Below are 26,896 nucleotides of genomic sequence, written 5' to 3' on the forward strand. Positions count from 1 at the left end.
TCCGTCACTTCACCCTCAGATCAGCAGCGGTGTGTGTGTCAGTGTGTGTCTGTGAGTGTGTGTGCAGGAATACACAGTTTTTCAAGTATAATATAATCTGTCCTCAGACATGAAGGAAGTCTCTGCTCAGTTTTTCTTTTGGTCTTTCTCTCATCTTTGTTTCCTCTGGACTTTTCTGACTGAAGCTCGCGCTCAGGACGCAGCAGCAGCCGGTGATGACGCGCTCCGCCGCGGGTTGACATGGCAACACAACGGGCAGGTTTTCAGCATCCTGAGCCGCGGGGCTCAGTACCGACCGTCCAGCAGGAGGCAGACCGGCTCACCGGGCCGCGGTGACCCCGTGGTGGTGGTCAGCACCGGGAACGACACTGCGGTCTCCGCTGGAGCGCAGCCCCGCAGCGCCCCGCGGGTCCCCGCAGCCAGTGGCACTGCGCAATTACGCACGATAACGCGCCGGCGGCAGCAGCAGCAGCAGCCGGCTGATGGTGACGGTGCTCCGGTGAGACGAGAGGACATGATGGTCGGAGATGATCCGTACAACCCGTACAAGGCCTCCAACTATTACCCTTATTATAACTACTACAACTCCTACTACAGACCCAGACCCCGGACACACCAGCGGCACGGATACGGAACCAGCTACCACCAGCACGGTACGAGTCCACGAGTCCTGCTCTCACTACTCACTGCATGAATCTGACACGTTAAACACATCATCATCTCATGAAATAAGAAAGTTGTGCCTCTTTCTCTCTCAATATCAAAATGAATGGTACATATATCTCCACATATTCTATATGTGATATACAGCCACTGTTATTTATAGAGCACTTTTATATGCAACCGAACAAACTGTTCAAATACAGAAAGAACTGCATGAATCATAATGGTTCTAAAAATAATAGTAGAGATAAAAAACAATAGTAACCTGTCACACGAGGTAAATTCAGGAAAAAGACATTTTTACCTGAAGCTTAACAGGAAGAGAAGTGTGTTTGCCTGTAAATGTTTTATGTCACAATCTATTTGAGATGTTTAACTTGTTAAAGATTATTCGAATGATTTGCCTGAAGATGCTGCAGTGTTCAGGTTTAAAGGATCAATCTTTCGTCACTGATGGTTTGTTCTCTGGCTGAGTGAAGGTAAAACCTGCTGAACCCGCCCTCTGACCGTGTGATGTCACACTGATGGACGGTTACCATGGTATCTGAAAACTGCATCTGCAGCATCTGGAAGGTTCAACTCAGGGCAAAGAGTGAATTAAAGCCACGTGGAACACGTGACGTCATATAGTTTGTGTTCACACGTCCAGACTGAAGCTCGAGACTCAACAAGTCTGAACCGATGAAGCAATAATCACATAACAAACACTAAAATGACATCAGAGCTAAAAAGTGACATCATCTACGGAGGAGATACATCTCCAGACCAGGAGGGGGCAGTAGACCAGATAGAGTAAAACATCAGTGGTCTGTCATTTTGAATCCACAAACATAAATGTCAACCTGTCGTCAGTTGTTTGAGGCAGTGAAACCTTCTTTATTCAGTTTAAAAAGAATTTCTCCAGGTCTCAAATGTCACTGAAGGAACTGAACTAATGAGACGAAGCCGTGTGGGTCGTTATAACGAGGAATCGTCTGATTGTCCGCAGGTCTCCCTGATCTGGTTCCTGACCCCTACTACATCCAGATCGCCACCTACGTGCAGAGGATGCCCATGTACAACCTGCGCTGTGCTGCCGAGGAGAACTGCCTCGCCTCGTAAGACAGAAGTTCCTCTGCTGGAGTCCATCATATATAAAATATATATTCAGCTCCAGAACAAACGAAGAGACCGCTCCAGATTTATCTTGAATCTTTGGCAGCAGTTTCATTTCAGAGTCGTTTAAAGAATAAAACAAAAAGAGAGACACCAGACAGGAGAGTATCATGTTGTGTATTGAACAGTTCACATGAACGACTGGAAGTTCTCTCAGTTTATGCTTTACATAAATAAACTGTATTGTAAAATATGAAACATTAAACTGACTCTCGTCCGCGTGTCGTCTCCTCCAGCTCCTCCACATCTGCTCAGGATTACGACACCAGAGTTTTGTTGAGGTTCCCTCAGAGGGTGAAGAACCAGGGAACGTCCGACTTCCTGCCCAGTAAACCTCGATATTCCTGGGAGTGGCACAGCTGTCACAAGTAGGTGTCTGATGTTGAAATGAAATGGGAGTGGTTTTATAAACTGACGTCACTGTTTGTGCTTCAGTCATTTCCACAGCATGGACGAGTTCAGTCTGTACGAGCTGCTGGACGCTCAGACACAGACACAGGTCGCTGAGGGCCACAAGGCCAGCTTCTGTCTGGAGGACACTTCCTGTGACCCCGGATATTACCGCCGCTTCGCCTGCACCTCACACACTCAGGTACACACACACACACACACACACACACACACACACACACACACACACACACACACACACACACACACAATCACACACACGCTATTTGCAGGAGATTCATTGCCACACATTGATGAAAACATCAACGATGTTAAATCAGATTAATTTTTCCATTTATCATATGAAACAGGAAACACATGAGAGAAGGGAGTGAGCAAAGGAGCCTGAAAACAAGGATGGAAGGAAATACTGTAGGAAAGAGGAAAATTAGGAGAACATTTTAAATATGTAGAAAATATACAGTGTTTAAATTAATAATAAAGAAATTATAGTTGACTATTTGTATTTGTGTTTTATTTAAAATAGTTTTTGGTCAAACTGTAAAATATCAAAACTCGATCACGTCTTTTTCATAAGGGTTTGATAATGACATCTTATAATATAATTCACTCATATATATATATATACATATCAGCCAATATATCAATGTATCTCAAATGTTTTACTTTCTAACTGACTATTGGTATCGATCCACATCAGTCAGGTTTTTATTATTTGATAGTTTGCAACGATTCTCTGGTGCAGAGACGTCATTAGCCTAATTTAGCTTAGCACAGATGTTTGTTCTGAAAGAGATCAATAACAGAGTGTATGAGGGTGAGCAACAACAGTGTGTGTGTGTGTGTGTGTGTGTGTGTGTGTGTGTGTGTGTGAGTGTAGGGTTTGAGTCCAGGCTGTTATGACACCTATAACGCAGACATCGACTGTCAGTGGATCGACATCACCGACGTCTCACCTGGAAAATACGTCCTCAAGGTAAAACAAACGTTCACACATTTAGTTTTGAAAGAAAATCTGTTGTTCTGTATTTTCACCATCTCAGCACATGTGGATCAATCCGCCTCTAAAAATAGTCCCCAGCAGATGTTGCATGAGAGAAAATTACAACTGTTTTCTCAAACATTAAACTATTTATCTGGATAAACTTCTAAACTTCTTCATTCAAGCTCCAAGTGTTTGGTTGCATCTGTTTTGATTCAGATTCATTTATAATAAAGTTTATGGTTAAACTGTAAAATATCAAACTTTACTTACGTTCCTCCGTGAAAAGGCTTCGATAACAATTAACTTTTTTACACTTTAATATCAGTATCGTCGTCAGCTACAAAAACAACTTTGTTCAGGCTCAAGTTTTCAGATCTGTGTAAAAACATGAAATAACATTTGACTGATGAGCAGAGATCCTGTTCAGACGTTTTAATACTGAACATGGACCCAAAGAGAATTCAAGACAAAGAAATAAAAAGTGCATGATAATATCTGAAGGGTTTATTTTCTGTAGGTGACAGTGAACCCCCGGCAGCAGGTTCCAGAGTCCAACTTCAACAACAACGTGGTTCGCTGTGACGTCCAGTACACCGGCACCGCCGCCCACGTGTCCGGATGCACCGTGACATCGTAAGAAAGCTCCTCCTCCTCAGAACACGCCTGTTTTAACATTCAGACCCACACTGGAGATCAGTCGATATGAAACTGAGCTTCATATATTTCATTTTCATGCTTTTACAAATAGCTCAGAATTCAGTTCTGACCAGTTCAGTGAGTCTGGGACCAAATGTTCATCAGTACTTTGGATCAGATATTGATTGTGTTGTTTGTCTCTGTTGCAGCTACTAAGATGAAATCATGACTTTTCCTCGATGATCCTGAAGACGAACGAAGACGAGAGAATATTAACGTTACACTTTGTTTACGTGGGACTTTCATTATAAAATCAAAACCAGATTAAAGCAAAAAAACATAATTATTAGAAATGTCATTTGAAAACAACTACACCAAAGGAGTCAGATGAAAGGAGTTAGATTCATGTGATTAAGGGAGTTTAATCCAGCCAATTAAATAATTTAGATTATTCTAATAAATAAAGTTAGATCAATGTAATCAATGGACAAGGATTAATCTGATTAACCAAATTGTAATAATCATTTAGACTTTTAAAAAAAGTTAATTCATAGATCCGTGTCATCACTCAGGGGCCGCAGCCTTTAAACACTCTGTGACCACAATGTCTGAACCTAAACTAGCTAGCTTGTTAGCTCAGTCACTGGTGTGCAATGAATTCTGGGATAGCTTGGGACGATCCACCTGTTGAAAGACACATTTGTCTCATTTGTGACGTCACCCCTTCAGTTTGTCATCGGCCTTTTTGAAGCCTCCAGCTAAACTTTCTGTTCAGCGCCATCTTGGTTTTTTGAAACCAGAAGTAATCATAAATTGAGGGGGGTGGAGCCTGACTGAGAGTTGGTGGACACTGCACGCCCACCTACACCTGCCACCTGCACCAATTGGACGGTACTAGCTGTCAATCATGTGGTCATTTGCTCATAGATTTCTACAGAGACTCAGCTCTTTTAAAAACCAGTCGCCCCCTGCTGGTCATTCCAGAGGATGCAGGTTTCCTCCACATTGGCTTCCCTCTCTGGCTCCAGAGTTTTGAAAAACAGTCACGCTGATCTTAGTCTCTGATCGGGCTGAAGAAAACTTTCATTATGATGAGATTGTCCTTTCTGTGCCTCCATAGATTCTTTACTACAGAACCGACGCCTCACACTTTTATTCTAAGTTAAACATTTTACAGGTTTCAGGGACAACGTTAGTGTTTTAAACTTCCTGTTTCAAAGTTTCATCTTTCTCCTCCTGCTTCCTGCTGTCGAGTCGATCTCTGAGTTTTGGTGCTGAACGTTTTCACAAAACCAGCATTTGGTGAAAACTAATGTGTGTGTGTGTGTGTGTGTGTGTGTGTGTGTGTGAACGCTGTACAAAGTGTGTATACAGAGTACACAGTGTGTGTACTCGTGCTTGACGACGGCTTGATAACCACTCATAACCTGCAGAGCTGTAGATATAAGGCGAGCTCACATGTTATCACCTGCATCACTGCTTCATATCACATTAAAATACTTTTGCTTCAATCACTTTTTTTCTGTCTGAATTTTCAGTTTGTGGTTAAAAACCAAGAATAATTAAAAACTATATTCATCACCTCTTCACACTGATGTCACAGTGAACTTGACCTTTGACGTCTTGGATATGACATCACATCATTTTGATGAAGAAGACCATGGCGAAGGGCGACAACTTCAATCAAAACACAGGGAGTGAACAGAAAATCAAAACCACGTGTTCAAAAATAAAGTGCATTAGGGACAAAGTTCAGATTAACAGTAAATTGGAGTTGAAAAGTAAAATGTATAGTCGTCACTCTGAGTCTGTGAAACTCTGATCAATCTTTGCTGTTGATAAAAGTTACAAACACTCGAGTATAAAAAAGTGTTGGGCTGAACTCTGACCACACGTCCGTCAGAACCAGACTCTGCCTCTAGATGACGCTGTTGAGTTTGACCATAGTTTATAACATGAACCCTCAGACAGCAGCAGAGCGTCTCACTCTGTCATTATGGAAACTCACTGGACAGTTTTAGCTCCGTCTCTGCTGCAGCTTTGTGTTTTTCCTCCCTGACAAAGTAAAAGTTATGTAAGTGAAACCATGACGTCAGAGGAAGATGACTCCGACTGTCAAGAGAAACAGAACAATAAAGGTTTGAAGTCACACAGTTGTAGTTTTGTGTTCAATGTGCTTAATTAAACTTTAGTTTTTATTAATAAAACACAGGAAACAGCAGTTCTCTACATGAAAGTAACAGAACAGAGTAGAAATACTCTCTGAACATGATCTTCTAGTACCAGGATTGTTATTTAACCTGTGATATTAATGTTTCTTTATTCATCTTCATCTTAATTATCTCAATCATCAAACAAGTTCTAAACTAATATAGTTCTGGAGAAATACTCTGTAAAGTACTGCAGTAACTGAGTAAATGTACTCAGTAAATGTACTCAGTTAATGTACTCAGTTAATGTACTCAGTTAATGTACTCAGTTAATGTACTCAGTAAATGTACTCAGTAAATGTACTCAGTTAATGTACTCAGTAAATGTACTCAGTTAATGTACTCAGTAAATGTACTCAGTAAATGTACTCAGTAAATGTACTCAGTAAATCCCGCTAGTTTAGGAAGAACCAAGTAAAGATTAGATTAGAGTTAGAATTTTCCTGGTGTTAAAGACACAACACAGACACACAGTGGTTTTATTCTGTCTGTAGTTTCATTCTGTCTGTAGTTTTATTCTGTCTGTAGTGTTATTCTGTCTGTAGTTTTATTCTGTCTGTAGTTTTATTCTGTCTGTAGTTTTATTCTGTCTGTAGTGTTATTCTGTCTGTAGTTTTATTCTAAGTCTGTAGTTTTAATCTGTCTGTAGTGTTATTCTGTCTGTAGTTTTATTCTGTCTGTAGTTTCATTCTGTCTGTAGTGTTATTCTGTCTGTAGTTTCATTCTGTCTGTAGTTTATTCTGTCTGTAGTTTTAATCTGTCTGTAGTTTTATTCTGTCTGTAGTTTATTCTGTCTGTAGTTTTATTCTGTCTGTAGTTTTATTCTGTCTGTAGTTTATTCTGTCTGTAGTTTTATTCTGTCTGTAGTTTTATTCTGTCTGTAGTTTTAATCTGTCTGTAGTTTTATTCTAAGTCTGTAGTTTTATTCTGTCTGTAGTTTTAATCTGTCTGTAGTTTTATTCTGTCTGTAGTTTTATTCTAAAACCAAACTAACGGTTTGACTTCCTCTTCAAAGATCGTCTATTTTACCGATGTGTTAGCAGGACGGAGTAAAAAGGAGACAGGAGCTGTGACACAGGCAGGTCTGACCCTCTACAGATGAAAGTAGGTAAATATGTATAAATTAAAATCCTGAAGATATAAATTAAAATACTGAAGATATAAATCAAAAGTTAAAATTGAATCTAAATGTAAATGTGAAATTCATAATTTCGATGATTCTACTCTTGTAAAAATAAATGATATAATTGTACATGAATGTAAATCCACGTGTTTTAAAGTTATATAGTAAAATAAATAATAACGAGCAGAATAAACATTAGTTCATCGTATCTGCTGACTGGTCCACGGTCTTCAGAAATGTGTTGGGAGTGAGAGGTCGTGTCTGTGCTGCGGTCTGTGCTCCATATGTCTTTGTGCTTTTCATCGACAGAGAAAACTCCGCCGGACCCGAGGCTCCGCTGGCGGCTCCGCTAACGGCCTCATCCCGGGACCAGCTCCGCGGCCGCCGTCACTTCCAGCAGGTACGGTTCCCCTCAGTGACGTTCAAACCGGAGACGGGCCGTTTTGTCCCGGAGCTTTCTGCTGCTGCATCCCCGGCTAACCTTAGCGTTAGCTGCTCCGGAGCTAGCTGCTAAGCTAATTAGCCTCCTGCTGCTCGGTGAGCAGGGATGAGGAGATTAACCCGAGACTTAACTTTCACCTGTTACAGCTGAACTCACGTGTCGGTGACCAGATAACTGCCCACTAACCGACCCTCTGACCAACACGTGCTTTAAAAAGAGAGAATAACCACATTACATCAAGTGTTAATGTTTGGATCAGACACTGAGTGTTAGAGACCAGCTAACTATCCATCAACTAATCCGTGAACTAACTCTTAGTTCAGTTAAAGAAAGTAACTGATAATAAATGTTTGGATCAGACACTGAGTGTTAGAAACCAGCTACTCACTCACAAAATAAAGAAGATTCCACATTCAGAGTTAAACTTGTATTAATTAAATGCACAGATCTGTATTTCTATAAGTGTATTTTGAATTCAGACCAAGCAGTGACAGAGTTCTCTGGTTTAGTTTCTGTTGGGATCCTGAGTTTAAACCTGAACTGTTAATAAAGGTCTAACGATCGCTGTGAGCGGATGATGTAGAAGTTTCTTATATTTTTCTCTTTGTGTTGATTTTGTTTATGGATATCGTTTCAGGGGAAACTAACTTAGTGTTTGTTCTGAACGCATCATAAGATGTTCTGTCAGGTCAGTTTGAGACTTGAGTTTTAAGTGAAGCCACATCACTGCTGAGATTGAACCTGGCGTCCTTCCAGTCTGCAGCTCCTAATGCCTGTAATCAGGTTTCCATGTACCGCCGGTCGAGGTGGTGGAGACAGCAGGTTAGGTGTGCGTTGCCATGGCGATGTAACCCTAGAAACTCAGGGTTAAACCTGAACACATCCTGCAGCGTCGTGCGGTCTGGACGTCAGAGTCACTGCTCCTCGTTTACATCTCTGTTTTTACTCCAGTGGAACAAACGTGTTGTCGTGTTGGAAGGTTTTCACGTGACCTCTGAGTGAAACTTGAGGAAACTAATGAATTTAAACTGATCCTGGGTGAAATCTTGTGTTTTCAATTTGCCTGGAAGGATTTTCACTCGTCAGCTGTTCACAAACAGAACAGACGTCCACGTCCTTTTTTAACTCGGTCTTATTTTGGACGTGGGGTTTCAGACAGTTGTTATCAAGGATGTTCGGCTGCAGAGTTCCTCAAAGCTGCAATCAGAGGCTTTTATTTTGACCGGTTTCAGTTCTGTGGTTCCTCCCACACAGTCTGAAAACAGCTCCTCTCTTTGTAGCATGTTGCTGCTTTTCTCAACGTCATGCTGCCTCAAACCGTAAGAATGGGTTCATTTAAAAACATGTGGAAAATGAATTTAATATGTTTTAATACGAGGGTTGAAATCAGCCCCTGACTCAAAGTTAAAAAGCAAAACATTTTCGTATTATTGTCCAGCAGAGACATTCTCTCATTCTAAAGCCGTCTTCAGGCGTGACCACCGGGTAGAATCCAGAGAATCGTCTCCAGAGTTCGTGTTTCACAGCTGAACAACTCAGCAGCAGGTTTTCTGCACAGACTCGTTCACAACAGCGTCAGATCCTCCTCGTTCTTCAGGTGAGAGGTGGAGCAGACAGACAGGAGGTGATGGATTAACTCTGCTGCAGAGGTCATGGGATCATGTTTACACTGTCGTCGGCTCTTATCACCACAAACTCTCTCGACGTCTCGGTCGGTGTGCCACAGCTCCCGTGCGGTTCATGTCTGAAAGGCTTGTGTCTCTGAGCAAAGCACGAAACAGCATTAGTCCCCCTGACCTCTGACAGTCTGTCACCACAGGGAGGTTAGAGTCCAGTAGCTGATGGTTCAGTTATTATTGTTACTGACACATTCAGGTTTTAATGTTGTAGCTGGTGGAGCTAATTTTAGATCACTGATTTATTGTTTATTATTTCCTCACATGTTTTATGTGTTTTGATAAATGAGTCGGTTGAAGATTTTTCTCTTTACATGAACTGAACCTCAGGCTTCTTCTTCGTGCTCAGTGTTTTTGTTCAGGGTTTAGTTTTGGTCACCGGGGTCGGATCTCGCTCTGGTGTCACTTCAGGTTGCGTGCTTGCGTCTCTAAATCCGTGTGCGCGCTGCACGAGTCACGCTGGTCTCTGATCAGTCCTGAATATCCTGCTGTTTGTTGCCTGTGATCACAGCGGCTCAGCCACTTTGTGCAGTCGACAGTTTGAGCTGCAGTTTTAAAGCTGAGGTATTACTCTGCAGAGACGCATCAGATTTACTCCAACAACACGTTTTACACTTTGTTCCATGAAAATCTTTCATTTCCTCTTCACTGTCGCTGCAGCACTTTGTCACATCGCTCAGAGAAAGAACAGAATCACAGAAAACAAGTTTCTCACTGATTCGTCCAGTGTTTGATTCCTAACGATCATTTAATGACTTTGACCCTCTGACGTCAGCAGTAGAAATGTTCTTCCAGTGTTTTCTTAATGTGATGTCATTTCCTGGAGAATGCGTCATGTCTCTAGAATCTGTGCCACCTCAGCTAGAAAGGTTATTTGAGGTTAAATGATAAAAGTACTAAACTTACATAACTTAAATAATTACATAAATTAGACATTCACCAAATTAAAACATATTGATCCAAAATATTACTAATTAAAGAAACATTAACTAAATATTTCTTAACCCTCCATAAGTTATTTAAAAATATAAATTCTTTAGTTTTTGAGAGATGAAAATTTGTTCCTCTCCTGCCTCTGCACATGAAACATAGTGACGTCATCAGCGAATGTGTTGTGGTGGAAGAAAGAGAAAAGAGTTTTAAATGATATGGTTTTTATTTTAGATCCATTAAATCACAATCGTGAAAACAACTGGGGGCGTCTGATTCCAGAGGGTTAACAAGTGTTTAACTTATATTTATGATCAAGATGCTGTGCGTGTGTGTGCGTGTGTGTGTGTGCGTTCTGAATCTGTCGTGTGTTAAACAGGATGATGTTCTAACGTGTTTTTCTTCAGCAGGTTGTGAGGCTGATGATGTGCTGTGAAGATGGAGGCTCCTGAATATCTGGACCTGGACGAGATCGACTTCTCTGAAGACTCAGTGGTCAGTTTCATGTCTGTCTGTCGGTGGATAGAAAGCGTTGCTAACTCCAAGAAAAGAAATCCTGTTCTTAGTATTTCGCAGAGTAAACGATCTATTTTCTGTTTACGTTCGGTCCTTGTTGTGTTTCCCTCTCGGCCCACAGTATTCTGTGACGTCTCTGAAGAGCATCCCAGAGCTGTCCAGGAGGAGTGATGGTCAGGCCGACGAGAGACCAGGTAACTCTAGTGTCATGAAAGTTTAGCCTAATAAGAAATTACAAAACTTTAGCAATACAGTATTTGATGTCCTCGTCTAGTTTTTATTCACAATTTCTTCAGTAAGTTGCTCATGTAATCTCTTTCCATCTCTGTTCCTCGTGCAGCTCCATCCATCAACTGGAGTCGTGGCGTTTCCTCCCACAGTGGCGGGGGAATCAAACCCACAGGGCTCGCCGAGGTCCATAGTAAGTTCCGGCCGGTGAAGAGAGTCTCTCCCCTCAAACACCAACCTGAGACGACCGACTCAGACTCCGATGGGAAAGCCCCGGGTCAGGGGCTGGGTCTGGGGGAGCCAGGGGAGGCCAGTAAAGATGACCCTGGCTCCGACAAGCCAACTCATGCCTCCACCTCCTCCGACGGGCCGGGGGAGAAGGTGAAGGGCCTGGGCAGCGTCGGTGTTGGTGTCGTCGGAGGGAACAACCCTCAGGCTCTGTTCGGGGAGCTGGAGCACTACGATCTGGACATGGACGAAATCCTCGACGTGCCTTACATCAAATCCAGTCAGCAGATGTCCACGCTGCCTCGCGTCCCCCACGACAAGCGCTCAGTGACGGGGAGCAACCTGGGCGGGGGCACGCTGGAGAGGAACCGGGGAGGAGGGCTGAAGAGCTCCACTTTGTCCCACAACGAGCCCCTGAGCCTGGGAAGCAGCAGCAGCTCGCAGACTCAGGTACAAATGACTCCGATCAGATTTGAACAGATTGAATGTTGTGTCTTTATCTGAAGCCTCCCTTGTGTCTTGTGCAGTACTGTGTTCTGTCTCCGGTGAAGTGGTCGGACCTGAGGAAGTCCAAGTCGATGGATCCAGATCTCCACCACCTGCACCGCTCCCAGACTGGAGGAGGTTACCAGCCAGAGCTGCTCTCCTCCGGACTCCTCAGCTGCTCGTCCTCCCTCTCCTCTTTTTCTGATACAGGTAATAAAAGTTCTGTCTCTTTTTCTTCTTTCTTCGAGGATGAAGCTTCTGTCATGTTTGGATGTTGTCTTCCAGACAAGCTGCTGTCAGCGCGGGTTTACCCAGACTCCCAGACCCAGAGGCCGGGCGTGGAGCCTCCAGGGGGCCCGGCTCTTATGTTCCCCCTGCCCGGGTGCAGCGTGGGCAGGCAGGACGGCTCCAAGCCCAGGGCCCCTGGAGCAGGAGGAGGAGGTGCAGGGGGGGGTGGGGGGCTCAGGGGGTTTGGAGGTGGAGGAGCAGAGTTGGATGAGGAGACGAAGAAGAACCAGAACATCATGAACATCGTCAGAGAAGGACAGATCTCGCTGCTGGTGAGTGTGACATCATCAGGGGGCGGAGCACACGATGAAAGGTTTTGACCAAAGGAGGTGGGACTAAACTATATCTGATGTTTTATCCTCCTCCTCCGACTCCTCTTCTTCCCTTTGTCCTGTTTTTCTGTTCCTCTTTCTTCCTCCTCTCAATCTATCCTTCTCTTCCATCTCTCCTCTCCCTTTCTCCCCATTCTTCTCCTTGCTGCTCCTCTTCTTTATTTTCCTCCTCTTTGCTCTTCTTCCTCCTCCTTCTGTACCTGTTCCACCACTCCCCTCACCTTTCTATGCTACTTGCTCCTCTTCTCCACCTCCACATTGCATCCACATCTTCCTCCCCTTCATTTCTCCCCCACTTCTTCTTTCTTTCCCTTCTCCTCATTTCCCTCCTCTACTTGCTCTTCCACCTCCTGTTTTTTTTCCTTCTCCCTCCTCCTCCTCTCCCCCCTCTCCCCCCTCTCCCTCCTCCAGCCTCACCTGGCAGCAGATAACCTGGAGCTGATCAGAGACGATGATGGAAACAACCTGCTGCACATCTCAGCGTCTCAGGGTCACGCTGACTGTCTTCAGCATCTCACCTCTCTGATGGGGGAGGACGGACTTAACGAGCGCAACAACCAGCAGCTCACCCCTGCAGGCCTGGGGGTCAAGGTCGGTATCTGCTGTGTGTGTGTGTTTGATGATGTAAGGAAGCAGTGTGGGCTGATGGGAGTTGTAGTCTTCTCTGGAGTCAACTTGTTATGGTTAGGATACAGGACGCCAGACAGGAAGTGTGTTATCAAGAGACAAGCTGAGTAACAGTGTGCTGGTTCCTGACTGGTGTGTCTGTGTGTGTGTCTGTGCGTGCGCGTGTGTGTGTGTTGCAGAACGGTCACCTGGAGTGTGTGAGGTGGATGGTGAGTGAAACCGAGGCCATCGCAGAGCTGAGCTGCACCAGAGAACATCCCAGTCTGATCCACTATGCTGCTCGCTATGGACAGGTAACGCACACACACACACACACACACACACACACACGCACACACACACGCACACAGACACACACACACACACACACACACACACACGCACACACACACACACACACACACACACACACACACACGCACACAGACACACACACAGACACACACACACACACACACACAGACACACACACACAGACACACACACACACAGTGACGGGTCTGATGTACGCGTGCGTGTCGGGTTCTCTTGTTTTGATAAAGAGTTAAAACGTTGTCTCTGTCTCCGTCCGTCTCTCCAGGAGAAGGTGTTGCTGTGGTTACTTCAGTTCATGCAGGAACAGGCGATCTCATTGGACGAAGTCGACCAGAACGGAAACACGGCCGTGCACGTTGCAGCTCAGTACGGACACCTCACCTGTATCCAGGTGAGCAGTTTCCTCTTCATCACAATGTGTTCTACTCTGAAGTTCGTTCTCGTGCAGTGGAGGTCAAGTGTTTTTTGTTTTGTTTTATTGCTGGTAGGAGGTACTTCCTGTTGCAGGATGTTATCAGTCGTGTCTGCTTCCTGTTAGCTCGCCAGCCGCAACAATCAAAACACTAAGTGTTAATGATCTGCTGTAGATAAAACAACCGTGTGTGTTTCCAGACTCTGGTGGAGTACGGCTCTAACGTGACGGTCCAGAACCAGCAGGGGGAGCGGCCTTCCCAGAGTGCCGAGAGGCAGGGACACACCACCTGCGCTCGGTACCTGGTCGTCGTGGAAACGTGCATGTCGCTGGCCTCGCAGGTCGTTAAACTCACCAAGCAGCTCAATGAGTAAGTTACAGTCTGTGATGCCATTGGTTCACGTTTGACTTAGTGACACCGGCGACACCCAGTGGCCGGAGGAAGTATTGTATGTTTTCAGGTTGTCCGTTGGCCCCATTGTCGTGAACACAATATCTTAAGAACAGCTTGAGGGAATTTCTTCACACTTGGCAAAACATTTCTCTCAGACTCACGGATTAACTGATTAGATTTGGGACAAAGCCTCTTGATGAATGACTGTAGACTGAAACTCCACGTGTTGGTGGAGACAAACAACCACAGGGCGCTGATTCTAGGTTTTCATACAGACAAGCAACAGAGAGGATGACTCTACAGAAACAACTGCAGAGACTGATGGACCCCAACAAGGCAGAAGGAACGCCCTCCCGATCTCCCAGGTAACACACACACACACACACACACACAGTTTGGAGTTAGACTAATTTCAGGATGCTGGGATTAGATGTTTCTACAGTAACACACGTGTCTGTGGATGAGAAGAAACACAATAAGAATAAGACCTGATTTCACTAATGAATAAAAATCTACGTTTAGTCGTGGAGAAGTTCGCATTGTTTCTCGAATGTCACTGTTGGGAAAACAGCCACAGTCGCCACAGCAGTATTTTGTATGTTCTTGATACGATGATAATCCAGTGATGAGACACACACACACACACACACACACACACACACACACACACACACACACACACACACACACACACACACACACACCTGCAGGTGATGGTGGGGCAGTAAAAAGTGAGAAATGAGCAGCGGCAGCAGTTTTCAGGTGAGCAGCACAAAAGGAACTTAAATACACCTGGTGCTGGTGGAGGGAAGAAATACTGTGTAGAATTTACTGCAATTATATCAATAATTAAATACTTTGATTGAATACACTCAAATTAAGTCCATATCTGTTCTAAAATGACTTAGTTACACTGCACGCTGGTTGTGTTGTGGTGGTGGTATAAGTTGCAGTAGCAGCAGTAGTAGTGTTAATTATGGCAGTACTACTGTTAGTAATATTCACATTATATGCAGTGATGGTAGAAATAGCAGTAGTGGGTCATAGTAATTATTAGAAATATTATCAAATGCACTAAAAGGATGTAAAGCAATAATTTCTCTCTCTCTCTGGACTCCAGCTCCCATCAGCCCTCAGTGGAGGCGTGGCCAGAGATGATGTTGACAGCAGAAGGGACTGACGGTCATTGGTTGGTTCGTCAGGGAGGTGTCAGTCAAGACTCAGTGCTCCGCCAGCTGCTGGGGAAGGAGGCGTCAGACTCGCTGTGTCCCAGGGAGAGGCTGCCTCCTGCTGGGGGCCTGAGCAGAGAGGGCCCCGCCGGCCCTGGGGCCCCCGGGGCCCGCAGGACAGGGCTGGTGGAGAGGAGAGAGCTCAAACTAGCTAGACTCAAACAGATCATGCAGCGCTCTCTCAGCGAGTCTGATTCGGATGGTTATCCCCCCGAGGAAGGTAAAAATCAAGGAGCCCCGCCCTCAAATACTGTGCGCCCTGATAGGCCATCACACCTGCCAATCACAGAGGAGGAGCCGGTGTCAAATCACCTTAATTCGATGATGAGGAAGCACCTCCCCTCCTCTTCCTCCTCCACAACTGAGAGGAAGCAGGCGTTTTCTCTCAGTGGTTCAAAGTCAGTGGACAGTATCGGTTACAATCCCTCCCCCACCTCCAGCGACCCCGAGGCCGCAGACGCCAAAACACCAGACGCTTCCCTCGACCTGCAGGACGCCGCCAACGGCCAGAAAGTCGCCACCAGCCCCAAGAGTGCACTGAAGTCCCCCTCGTCCCGCAGGAAGACGTCCCAGAACCTTAAACTGAGGGTGACCTTTGACGAGCAGGTCCACAAGAGCTCCACTCAGGAGGCGGAGCCAACCAAAGGGCATCATGGGAAGGAGAGGACTTCAACAGGAGGCTCTGAGAGCAAGCGGCCGTTTGGGGCGTTCCGCTCCATCATGGAGACGCTGAGTGGAAACACAAATCACAACAACAACAACAGTGGTGGTCAGTCGGGCGCTTCCTCTCAGAACTCACCCGGCAGGAAGTCAGAGAGTAAGAGCGGCTCAGGAGGAGCGAGAGTGAAGAGCAGAACCAGCAACGTTTAACCAGCCGCTGCCTGGGGACGGCGCCGAGCACAGAGCCAATCACAGACGAGAAAACAGACCGAGAGGCGGCGAACATGAGAAACTTCATCAGCACGTTCAAACATCTTCGGTTCACCTGTGGCTGCAGTGATGTCATCGGTGATGTCATTAGTGATGTCAATAATGATGACATCACCGATGATGACATCACCAGTGATGTTCTTTACCTCACACAGGTGAAAAGACGAGAAGTGAAACTGTCTCAGTTCAGATTTAAATCGATGCTGTGACTGAATCGCTGCCGAGCGACGGTTGTGTTTTTATAAACGTTCAGTATTAATCAGCGGAAACTTTTCATATCACACTTTATTTAGCTTCTTTCACATTTGAGTATCGGACTACAAACATTCCCAGAGTTCAGTCTGCTAAAAGAAAACTTTAATCTTTTCGTCAGCAGATTGAAAGTGTCTCTGAGTCACGCTCATGATGAACCTATGAATTATTAATATTTATGTTGATGCACCGTTATATGTTATGTGATTATTTTAATGTGGTTATAATCATGCACGTTGTTTACGTGCACCAGCACAAATACTTTTAAAACCACTGTATATGAACTCTAGTAGTATTTAATTTTTTGTACGTTATATTCCACACGTTTTTGTACGGTCAGTGTTTATTATCTATGCAGTATTTCCTGAAGTAGACGTTAGTCGTGTGATGTGTGTTTCAGACGTGAAGGTAGAAGGATGCACCTTTGACGGAGGCCGGACGACTCAGTCCAGATGTTCAGTTGAGCTAAAAGTTCAAAATACTGCATTTCTTTGTTAACACTAAAAGTTATGATGGTTTCATAAAAGGGTTTGTTTTAGAAACACTTCATTTTCCAGGTCTGAGAAGTTTCTCATAATTTCCAGTTTCCTGGAGAAAAAAACGAATTGAAGTGAGACACAGACGGTTGCTGGTGAAACTTTGAGTCGTGTGGACGTGAACGTGTCTAATGTTTCCAGGAGCTTCTAAAGTTTATATTTGTTTTATTGTGAACAGGAGGTGATTCAATCTATCATGTTCACACAAAACAGTGATAGAATAAAACTGTGATGTGTGTGAGCGCCCTCTGCTGGATCACAAGGTAAATTACTTCAGTCTGTTAAACTAAAAACTGTTGAACTGGTTAAAATATCAAGTTTCCCCCAAAATTTATAGAAATATATATAAAAAACTACTGAGTAAATATTTCTCAAAACCAACAGTTAATTAAAATCCCACCATAACGTCGTCTCCATGTTTCTGATCATTTCAACTAAATTACATTTGTTTTTTTGTCAGAAACTTTCTGGGAAAGTTGGTAAAATACAGAAAGTAAAAGAAGGTTGGAACTTCTTCACACGCAGGAAAAGGTTTCGCCTGAATCGTCTCAGATCTTCGTCATTGTTGGACAATGTTTCTGTGTGTGTGTGTGTGTGTGTGTGTGTTGATGAGATTGTTTTTGAAATGCAGTTTTAGTAGAAGAGTCGTCGTGGTAACATCAGGACGAGGGAGGAGCTGGACGTCCGCAACGTGTCGGATGATGTTTACTCAAAAAAACAAAATATCAGTGAATGTTGGAAAACACTTTTTTTTATTAACCTGTGTACAGAGACGGACGACTGATTTTCAGTCCTGTATTTAAACTAAAGACTGAAGACAAACTGAAATAAACTGATGTCTGGACTTCACACGCTGTCAAGTCACTTTCTTCAGCTTTAGTTTTCAATGTTTTACTGTTTCATTTTAATTTCAATATTATTTTAATGTATTTTTAAACTCCAATAAGAATTTAGCAGTATTAAAAATATATAGCTTGAAAGAATCTTTATTTATATTTATAATATTATTTGATTTAATGAAAAATAACATGAAAGAAGTTCACTTTAAAAATACATTGACAAATTTATTGTAAATTTCACTTTGTTTTATTTCATGAAACTTTGAGATTCAAGTGTAAAATTCAACATGTTCAGAAAACGTCATTTTCCTCCGACTGTTGCTGCAGCTCCTCTTTTCAGCCTCTGTCTCAAACTGCACAGGAGACAATCCACTTCCTGTTTACATCACACGACTAGTGAACGTGATGGGTCATGTGATGTAAACAGGAAATAGAGTAAAGTTTTCAGGTGTTAGTTTTGAAGCTTGTCATAATTTTTGTGTTTGACTTAAACATCGTCGTTAAACACGAAGACGTGAATGTTCACGTCGTCTTCAGATCGAAAGTAAATCCTGAAGCAGAGAAATCGATTAATTCTGAAGTTTAACATCAAGTTTAGCAAACTTCTTGAAAAATGAGTCTGTCTTTACTTCCACTGAGACCTCGTCCAACACGGTCAGAGTCCGTCCTCAGGTCCCTGGACCTGCTTTTGACCACAGCTGATCAAGATGGATGTCGTGTGCGAATTGTGCTCTCTGGTCATTTAATGGACGAAACCAAACGGAGCGTGTATTTATTTCATCGCTTCAGCTGCATCAGAAACAGTCACTTAACGCAGCAGGATTTATGTTGTTTGTGAAGCAAATTGGCTTTTGATGGTTCCCACGCAGGGTCGACCGCTTCCCCACGGAGCCTAATGGGGTTTGTTGTAATCGTGCCCCTCAATCATCGCCGCGAATATGAAACATGAGCCTCCGCCTGACAATTAGCAAAACAACTCCGAGTGAGACGAGGACGTGAAATGTGAGGAACGCAGGATTTATCAGGTTCTCAAACGACGCCGGTTCATGGAACAAAAAACAAAAGCTATTTATTTTCTGTTTCTCTCTTTCTCCTCTCGCTCTTTTTCTTGGAGGGGGAGTTAAACTGATAAATTAGACCTCATTTATTGGACAACAATTTCAGTCGATACCCAGGGGCCCCCGCTCTGCGGCCTGACGAGGCTCCAGAGCCGCTAATTGGTTCGCTCTGTGTGGATGGAGAGGGTGTTTGGTGGGGGGGTGTTTAAAGGGGGCGGGCGGGGCAACCAGGACGTGTTGTGTGTTTGGCCGGAGCTGACGCCCACACACACACACACACACACACACACAAACACACAGGAACAGTTGTCTCGCGGCGGATGTCCACGGCGCACGCCACGAAAACAGACGAGACAAGCGCTTGATTTGACAGCCGGGGTGGAGGGGTGGAGGGGTGGAGGAGTCATGTATAGATTTTTGTGTCTGTTGTTTTGGCTTATTTGTGTGCTTCTTTTACTCAGTCAATCAAATTTAATTGACACCGCTGGGCTGGGGCCGGGGGCCCCGCGCCACGCTGGGATGACAGGCCTTTAATGCCAACGAGAGGAGAGGAGGTTCCTCTGCCTGTGAAGGACGGAGGGGGCCGCGGTGAGAGGGCGGGGCCACGGGGACAATTCCTCCACCCGTCAACAGCATTAATTGATGTAACGACAGCGATGATGGATACTAATAAATACAACCTTTAGGAAAAAAGCTAATTAGACGGCGTCCTGCTCCAAACGCCACCGCTGGTTCCAGGCAGGATGATAAACACCATTCGTCTTCGGCCGAGGACGTTGGACGGACATGACGTCCTCATTCACATTCTGATCAAACCCAGCATTTGCATTTTGGCCTCATCAAGACGATGATGGAAGTCAGGACGAGGTGGGAGGACCCGAACGACGGTGAACGAAACGTGTCGGTCATCACTTTGTTGTTCAAACCAGAGACTGTAAATAAAGATGGACGACATGACAGTGCCCACAAGCCAAAACATCTTTATCGCCCCCTGGAGGCTTGCTGTAGTTTAGTTAAGAATCCCTGCCTCCTCCATGTTAGCAGATGGGACATGGACCAAACTAAAAAAATGTTTTTTCTTCTATTTATCTTGAAGAAAAGTTTTATCTCAATTGATTTCACTGAATCTCTTGTCTTTCTTTTACATGTTTTAAAAAACTAAACAAAGTTTGACTTAAAATTTGAGCTTTTATTTTCTGTCAGAAAACAGGAAACAGTTTCTCAATCTCAAAATTCACGTTTTGAATTTTTGTCAAACTTTAATCCATCGATTCAAACTTTCACAGCGACAGAATTTCACTCAGCGATTTTGCCACTTTTATCTTTTCAGACGAAGGTTTTTCAAAAGATTCAATCAGACAATTCTGTGTAAAACTTTTTATCACATGATGTTTTCTCACGTCTGTTTGTTTGTTTGTTTGTTTACAATCACTCTGGATCTGAATAACAAACGGATTCATTCTGCGGCAGGTTTTAATGTCCTACACTGAACTCATTGTTTCCCACAATGCATCGAGAAAAGTGATAATTACCATCATGCATTCATGGTTCTACTCGTTTTTCTCGTGAGGAATCAAATAAACAGGTTTATATTTGCAGGTGTTTTCACAGACTGATCTTAGTTTATGTTCTTTATCTGAGTTGTGTCTGTTAAATGTGTAAAAATGAGCAGAGCAGCAGAAACTGCAGCAAAACAAGTTTATTTCTACGTTTAAATATTCATCATTCAACCTGTTTCTACCTCAAAGTATTAAAGTGTGAAACAAACGTTTAGAATTTATGGTGGGATTTAGTGAGTTCTATGTGGTGAGTTCTATGTGTAGAGTTCTATGTAGTGAGTTCTATGTAGTGAGTTCTATGTGTAGAGTTCTATGTAGTGAGTTCTATGTAGTGAGTTCTATGTGTAGAGTTCTATGTAGTGAGTTCTATGTAGTAACTTCTATGTAGTGAGTTCTATGTAGTGAGTTCTATGTAGTGAGTTCTATGTAGTAACTTCTATGTAGTGAGTTCTATTTAGTGAGTTCTATGTAGTGAGTTCTATGTAGTGAGTTCTATGTAGTAACTTCTATGTAGTGAGTTCTATGTAGTGAGTTCTATGTAGTGAGTTCTATGTGTAGAGTTCTATGTAGTGAGTTCTATGTAGTAACTTCTATGTAGTGAGTTCTATGTAGTGAGTTCTATGTAGTGAGTTCTATGTAGTGAGTTCTATTTAGTGAGTTCTATGTAGTGAGTTCTATGTGGTGAGTTCTATTTAGTGAGTTCTATGTAGTGAGTTCTATGTGTAGAGTTCTATGTAGTGAGTTCTATGTAGTAACTTCTATGTAGTGAGTTCTATGTAGTGAGTTCTATGTAGTGAGTTCTATGTAGTAACTTCTATGTAGTGAGTTCTATTTAGTGAGTTCTATGTAGTGAGTTCTATGTAGTGAGTTCTATGTAGTAACTTCTATGTAGTGAGTTCTATGTAGTGAGTTCTATGTAGTGAGTTCTATGTAGTGAGTTCTATGTGTAGAGTTCTATGTAGTGAGTTCTATGTAGTAACTTCTATGTAGTGAGTTCTATGTAGTGAGTTCTATGTAGTGAGTTCTATGTAGTAACTTCTATGTAGTGAGTTCTATGTAGTGAGTTCTATGTAGTGAGTTCTATGTGTAGAGTTCTATGTAGTGAGTTCTATGTAGTAACTTCTATGTAGTGAGTTCTATGTAGTGAGTTCTATGTAGTAACTTCTATGTAGTGAGTTCTATTTAGTGAGTTCTATGTAGTGAGTTCTATGTGGTGAGTTCTATTTAGTGAGTTCTATGTAGTGAGTTCTATGTAGCCAGTTCTATGTAGTGAGTTCTATGTAATGAGTTCTATGTAGTGAGTTCTATGTAATGAGTTCTATGTAGTGAGTTCTATGTAATGAGTTCTATGTAGTGAGTTCTATGTAGTGAGTTCTATGTGGTGAGTTCTATGTAGTGAGTTCTATGTGTAGAGTTCTATGTAGTGAGTTCTATGTAGTGAGTTCTATGTGTAGAGTTCTATGTAGTGAGTTCTATGTGGTGAGCTCTATGTAGTGAGTTCTATGTGTAGAGTTCTATGTAGTGAGTTCTATGTGGTGAGTTCTATTTAGTGAGTTCTATGTAGTGAGTTCTATGTAGCCAGTTCTATGTGGTGAGTTCTATGTAGCCAGTTCTATGTGGTGAGTTCTATGTAGCCAGTTCTATGTGGTGAGTTCTATGTAGCCAGTTCTATGTAGCCAGTTCTATGTGGTGAGTTCTATGTGGTGAGTTCTATGTGGTGAGTTCTATGTGGTGAGTTCTATGTGGTGAGTTCTATTTAGTGAGTTCTATGTGGTGAGTTCTATGTAGCCAGTTCTATGTAATGAGTTCTATGTGGTGAGTTCTATGTAGCCAGTTCTATGTGGTGAGTTCTATGTAGCCAGTTCTATGTAGCCAGTTCTATGTGGTGAGTTCTATGTGGTGAGTTCTATGTGGTGAGTTCTATGTGGTGAGTCCTATGTAGCCAGTTCTATGTGGTGAGTTCTATGTGGTGAGTTCTATGTAGCCAGTTCTATGTGGTGAGTTCTATGTGGTGAGTTCTATGTAGTGAGTTCTATGTGGTGAGTTCTATGTAGCCAGTTCTATGTAGCCAGTTCTATGTAGCCAGTTCTATTTAGTGAGTTCTATGTAGTGAGTTCTATGTAGCCAGTTCTATGTGGTGAGTTCTATGTAGCCAGTTCTATGTGGTGAGTTCTATGTAGCCAGTTCTATGTAGCCAGTTCTATGTGGTGAGTTCTATGTGGTGAGTTCTATGTGGTGAGTTCTATGTAGCCAGTTCTATGTGGTGAGTTCTATGTAGCCAGTTCTATGTAGTGAGTTCTATGTAGTGAGTTCTATGTAGTGAGTTCTATGTAATGAGTTCTATGTGGTGAGTTCTATGTAGCCAGTTCTATGTGGTGAGTTCTATGTAGCCAGTTCTATGTAGCCAGTTCTATGTGGTGAGTTCTATGTAGCCAGTTCTATGTAGCCAGTTCTATGTGGTGAGTTCTATGTAGCCAGTTCTATGTAGCCAGTTCTATGTGGTGAGTTCTATGTAGCCAGTTCTATGTGGTGAGTTCTATGTAGCCAGTTCTATGTGGTGAGTTCTATGTGGTGAGTTCTATGTGGTGAGTTCTATGTGGTGAGTTCTATGTGGTGAGTCCTATGTAGCCAGTTCTATGTGGTGAGTTCTATGTGGTGAGTTCTATGTAGCCAGTTCTATGTGGTGAGTTCTATGTGGTGAGTTCTATGTAGTGAGTTCTATGTGGTGAGTTCTATGTAGCCAGTTCTATGTAGCCAGTTCTATGTAGCCAGTTCTATTTAGTGAGTTCTATGTAGTGAGTTCTATGTAGCCAGTTCTATGTGGTGAGTTCTATGTAGCCAGTTCTATGTAGCCAGTTCTATGTGGTGAGTTCTATGTGGTGAGTTCTATGTGGTGAGTTCTATGTAGCCAGTTCTATGTGGTGAGTTCTATGTAGCCAGTTCTATGTAGTGAGTTCTATGTAGTGAGTTCTATGTAGTGAGTTCTATGTAATGAGTTCTATGTGGTGAGTTCTATGTAGCCAGTTCTATGTGGTGAGTTCTATGTAGCCAGTTCTATGTAGCCAGTTCTATGTGGTGAGTTCTATGTAGCCAGTTCTATGTAGCCAGTTCTATGTGGTGAGTTCTATGTAGCCAGTTCTATGTAGCCAGTTCTATGTGGTGAGTTCTATGCAGCCAGTTCTATGTAGCCAGTTCTATGTAGCCAGTTCTATTTAGTGAGTTCTATGTAGTGAGTTCTATGTAGCCAGTTCTATGTGGTGAGTTCTATGTAGCCAGTTCTATGTGGTGAGTTCTATGTAGCCAGTTCTATGTAGCCAGTTCTATGTGGTGAGTTCTATGTGGTGAGTTCTATGTGGTGAGTTCTATGTAGCCAGTTCTATGTGGTGAGTTCTATGTAGCCAGTTCTATGTAGTGAGTTCTATGTAGTGAGTTCTATGTAGTGAGTTCTATGTAATGAGTTCTATGTGGTGAGTTCTATGTAGCCAGTTCTATGTGGTGAGTTCTATGTAGCCAGTTCTATGTAGCCAGTTCTATGTGGTGAGTTCTATGTAGCCAGTTCTATGTAGCCAGTTCTATGTGGTGAGTTCTATGTAGCCAGTTCTATGTAGCCAGTTCTATGTGGTGAGTTCTATGCAGCCAGTTCTATGTAGCCAGTTCTATGTAGCCAGTTCTATTTAGTGAGTTCTATGTAGTGAGTTCTATGTAGCCAGTTCTATGTGGTGAGTTCTATGTAGCCAGTTCTATGTGGTGAGTTCTATGTAGCCAGTTCTATGTAGCCAGTTCTATGTGGTGAGTTCTATGTGGTGAGTTCTATGTGGTGAGTTCTATGTAGCCAGTTCTATGTGGTGAGTTCTATGTAGCCAGTTCTATGTAGTGAGTTCTATGTAGTGAGTTCTATGTAGTGAGTTCTATGTAATGAGTTCTATGTGGTGAGTTCTATGTAGCCAGTTCTATGTGGTGAGTTCTATGTAGCCAGTTCTATGTAGCCAGTTCTATGTGGTGAGTTCTATGTAGCCAGTTCTATGTAGCCAGTTCTATGTGGTGAGTTCTATGTAGCCAGTTCTATGTAGCCAGTTCTATGTGGTGAGTTCTATGTAGCCAGTTCTATGTGGTGAGTTCTATGTAGCCAGTTCTATGTGGTGAGTTCTATGTGGTGAGTTCTATGTGGTGAGTTCTATGTGGTGAGTTCTATGTGGTGAGTTCTATGTGGTGAGTCCTATGTAGCCAGTTCTATGTGGTGAGTTCTATGTGGTGAGTTCTATGTAGCCAGTTCTATGTGGTGAGTTCTATGTGGTGAGTTCTATGTAGTGAGTTCTATGTGGTGAGTTCTATGTAGCCAGTTCTATGTAGCCAGTTCTATGTAGCCAGTTCTATTTAGTGAGTTCTATGTAGTGAGTTCTATGTAGCCAGTTCTATGTGGTGAGTTCTATGTAGCCAGTTCTATGTGGTGAGTTCTATGTAGCCAGTTCTATGTAGCCAGTTCTATGTGGTGAGTTCTATGTGGTGAGTTCTATGTGGTGAGTTCTATGTAGCCAGTTCTATGTGGTGAGTTCTATGTAGCCAGTTCTATGTAGTGAGTTCTATGTAGTGAGTTCTATGTAGTGAGTTCTATGTAATGAGTTCTATGTGGTGAGTTCTATGTAGCCAGTTCTATGTGGTGAGTTCTATGTAGCCAGTTCTATGTAGCCAGTTCTATGTGGTGAGTTCTATGTAGCCAGTTCTATGTAGCCAGTTCTATGTGGTGAGTTCTATGTAGCCAGTTCTATGTAGCCAGTTCTATGTGGTGAGTTCTATGCAGCCAGTTCTATGTAGCCAGTTCTATGTAGCCAGTTCTATTTAGTGAGTTCTATGTAGTGAGTTCTATGTAGCCAGTTCTATGTGGTGAGTTCTATGTAGCCAGTTCTATGTGGTGAGTTCTATGTAGCCAGTTCTATGTAGCCAGTTCTATGTGGTGAGTTCTATGTGGTGAGTTCTATGTGGTGAGTTCTATGTAGCCAGTTCTATGTGGTGAGTTCTATGTAGCCAGTTCTATGTAGTGAGTTCTATGTAGTGAGTTCTATGTAGTGAGTTCTATGTAATGAGTTCTATGTGGTGAGTTCTATGTAGCCAGTTCTATGTGGTGAGTTCTATGTAGCCAGTTCTATGTAGCCAGTTCTATGTGGTGAGTTCTATGTAGCCAGTTCTATGTAGCCAGTTCTATGTGGTGAGTTCTATGTAGCCAGTTCTATGTAGCCAGTTCTATGTGGTGAGTTCTATGCAGCCAGTTCTATGTAGCCAGTTCTATGTAGCCAGTTCTATTTAGTGAGTTCTATGTAGTGAGTTCTATGTAGCCAGTTCTATGTGGTGAGTTCTATGTAGCCAGTTCTATGTGGTGAGTTCTATGTAGCCAGTTCTATGTAGCCAGTTCTATGTGGTGAGTTCTATGTGGTGAGTTCTATGTGGTGAGTTCTATGTAGCCAGTTCTATGTGGTGAGTTCTATGTAGCCAGTTCTATGTAGTGAGTTCTATGTAGTGAGTTCTATGTAGTGAGTTCTATGTAATGAGTTCTATGTGGTGAGTTCTATGTAGCCAGTTCTATGTGGTGAGTTCTATGTAGCCAGTTCTATGTAGCCAGTTCTATGTGGTGAGTTCTATGTAGCCAGTTCTATGTAGCCAGTTCTATGTGGTGAGTTCTATGTAGCCAGTTCTACGTATCGGGGTGATCAGAGATTCGATGGTTTGATCCATTAGAAATCTGGACGCAGTGGATTTAAACGTGATCAGAAACTAATTAAATTTAATTAGTTTCATCAGAAACTAATTAAATTTAATTCTCGTTAATTTGAGGTGAATTGTGCTGTGAGTCTTTGCTGTGCAGTTCTCCTGCTGGGCCAGTAGGGGGCAGTATGACAGTTCCCAGGCTGCTGGGCCTCCTGCAGCAGCAGTTGTGCTCTTTAGCAGCAGTTTGGCATTTAGCTGCTCTGTCACGGAGTCGATGAGTTGATTGTGAGCATGAAAACAGCGGCGGCGCCTCGTTAAAGTGTTTGTTGCTCCTCTGGACTGTTTGTCCCCAGAGGACGGACTCGCTGCGAGCACACATCATGAATAACCTGCAGGAAACTGGCGTCTTATTTGAATTTTCTGCCTCTGTAATTGACAGTGGGCTCAGTTTGTTCTGTGCAGAAGCAGAGTTTGATCCCGTAGACGATCGTTGATGATGTTCTGTAAAATGTCAGAAATACACGAGTGTTACTTTCACACTGATGATGGATTTTCACCCAATTTCACACAGAGTCGTGTGAAAAGGTTTTCAGCTGCAGAGACGTCCTTTAATAAACTGCTGCTGTTCTCCTGAAATACTGTGAGTACTGCAAATAATGATATACTGATAGTACTGGTAACACTGATTAATACTGAAATATACTATAAATACTGATAAATACTCATAAATACTAAT

At 43.1% G+C, this 26,896-nt stretch overlaps 2 protein-coding genes across 3 annotated transcripts; both read left to right on the top strand.

Moving 5' to 3' along the window:
* LOC109644542 (protein-lysine 6-oxidase) lies at positions 1 to 5,366 on the top strand. The gene is made up of 7 exons (XM_020109943.2): positions 1 to 653; positions 1,652 to 1,760; positions 2,055 to 2,186; positions 2,254 to 2,410; positions 3,110 to 3,205; positions 3,732 to 3,847; positions 4,060 to 5,366. Exons 1-7 carry the CDS (start codon positions 110 to 112, stop codon positions 4,064 to 4,066), a joined length of 1,161 nt encoding a protein of 386 aa, XP_019965502.1. The 5' UTR covers positions 1 to 109; the 3' UTR covers positions 4,067 to 5,366.
* Positions 5,367 to 7,444: 2,078 nt separating this feature from the next.
* On the top strand, positions 7,445 to 17,853 carry sncaip (synuclein, alpha interacting protein). Of its 2 annotated transcripts, none has more exons than XM_069523201.1 (12): positions 7,445 to 7,583; positions 10,642 to 10,726; positions 10,869 to 10,941; positions 11,088 to 11,653; positions 11,731 to 11,899; positions 11,975 to 12,249; positions 12,721 to 12,900; positions 13,116 to 13,229; positions 13,517 to 13,642; positions 13,864 to 14,033; positions 14,333 to 14,422; positions 15,178 to 17,853. In XM_069523201.1, exons 2-12 carry the CDS (start codon positions 10,670 to 10,672, stop codon positions 16,154 to 16,156), a joined length of 2,799 nt encoding a protein of 932 aa, XP_069379302.1. In that variant the 5' UTR covers positions 7,445 to 7,583; positions 10,642 to 10,669; the 3' UTR covers positions 16,157 to 17,853. The 2 variants fall into 2 exon arrangements, with proteins under 2 accessions (XP_069379302.1, XP_069379303.1); XM_069523202.1 differs by having other exon boundaries at positions 7,452 to 7,583; positions 10,639 to 10,726.
* Positions 17,854 to 26,896: the final 9,043 nt, after the last annotated feature.

The sequence above is a fragment of the Paralichthys olivaceus genome, chromosome 4 (genome assembly GCF_024713975.1).
Source record: "Paralichthys olivaceus isolate ysfri-2021 chromosome 4, ASM2471397v2, whole genome shotgun sequence".
Lineage (NCBI taxonomy): Eukaryota > Metazoa > Chordata > Actinopteri > Pleuronectiformes > Paralichthyidae > Paralichthys > Paralichthys olivaceus.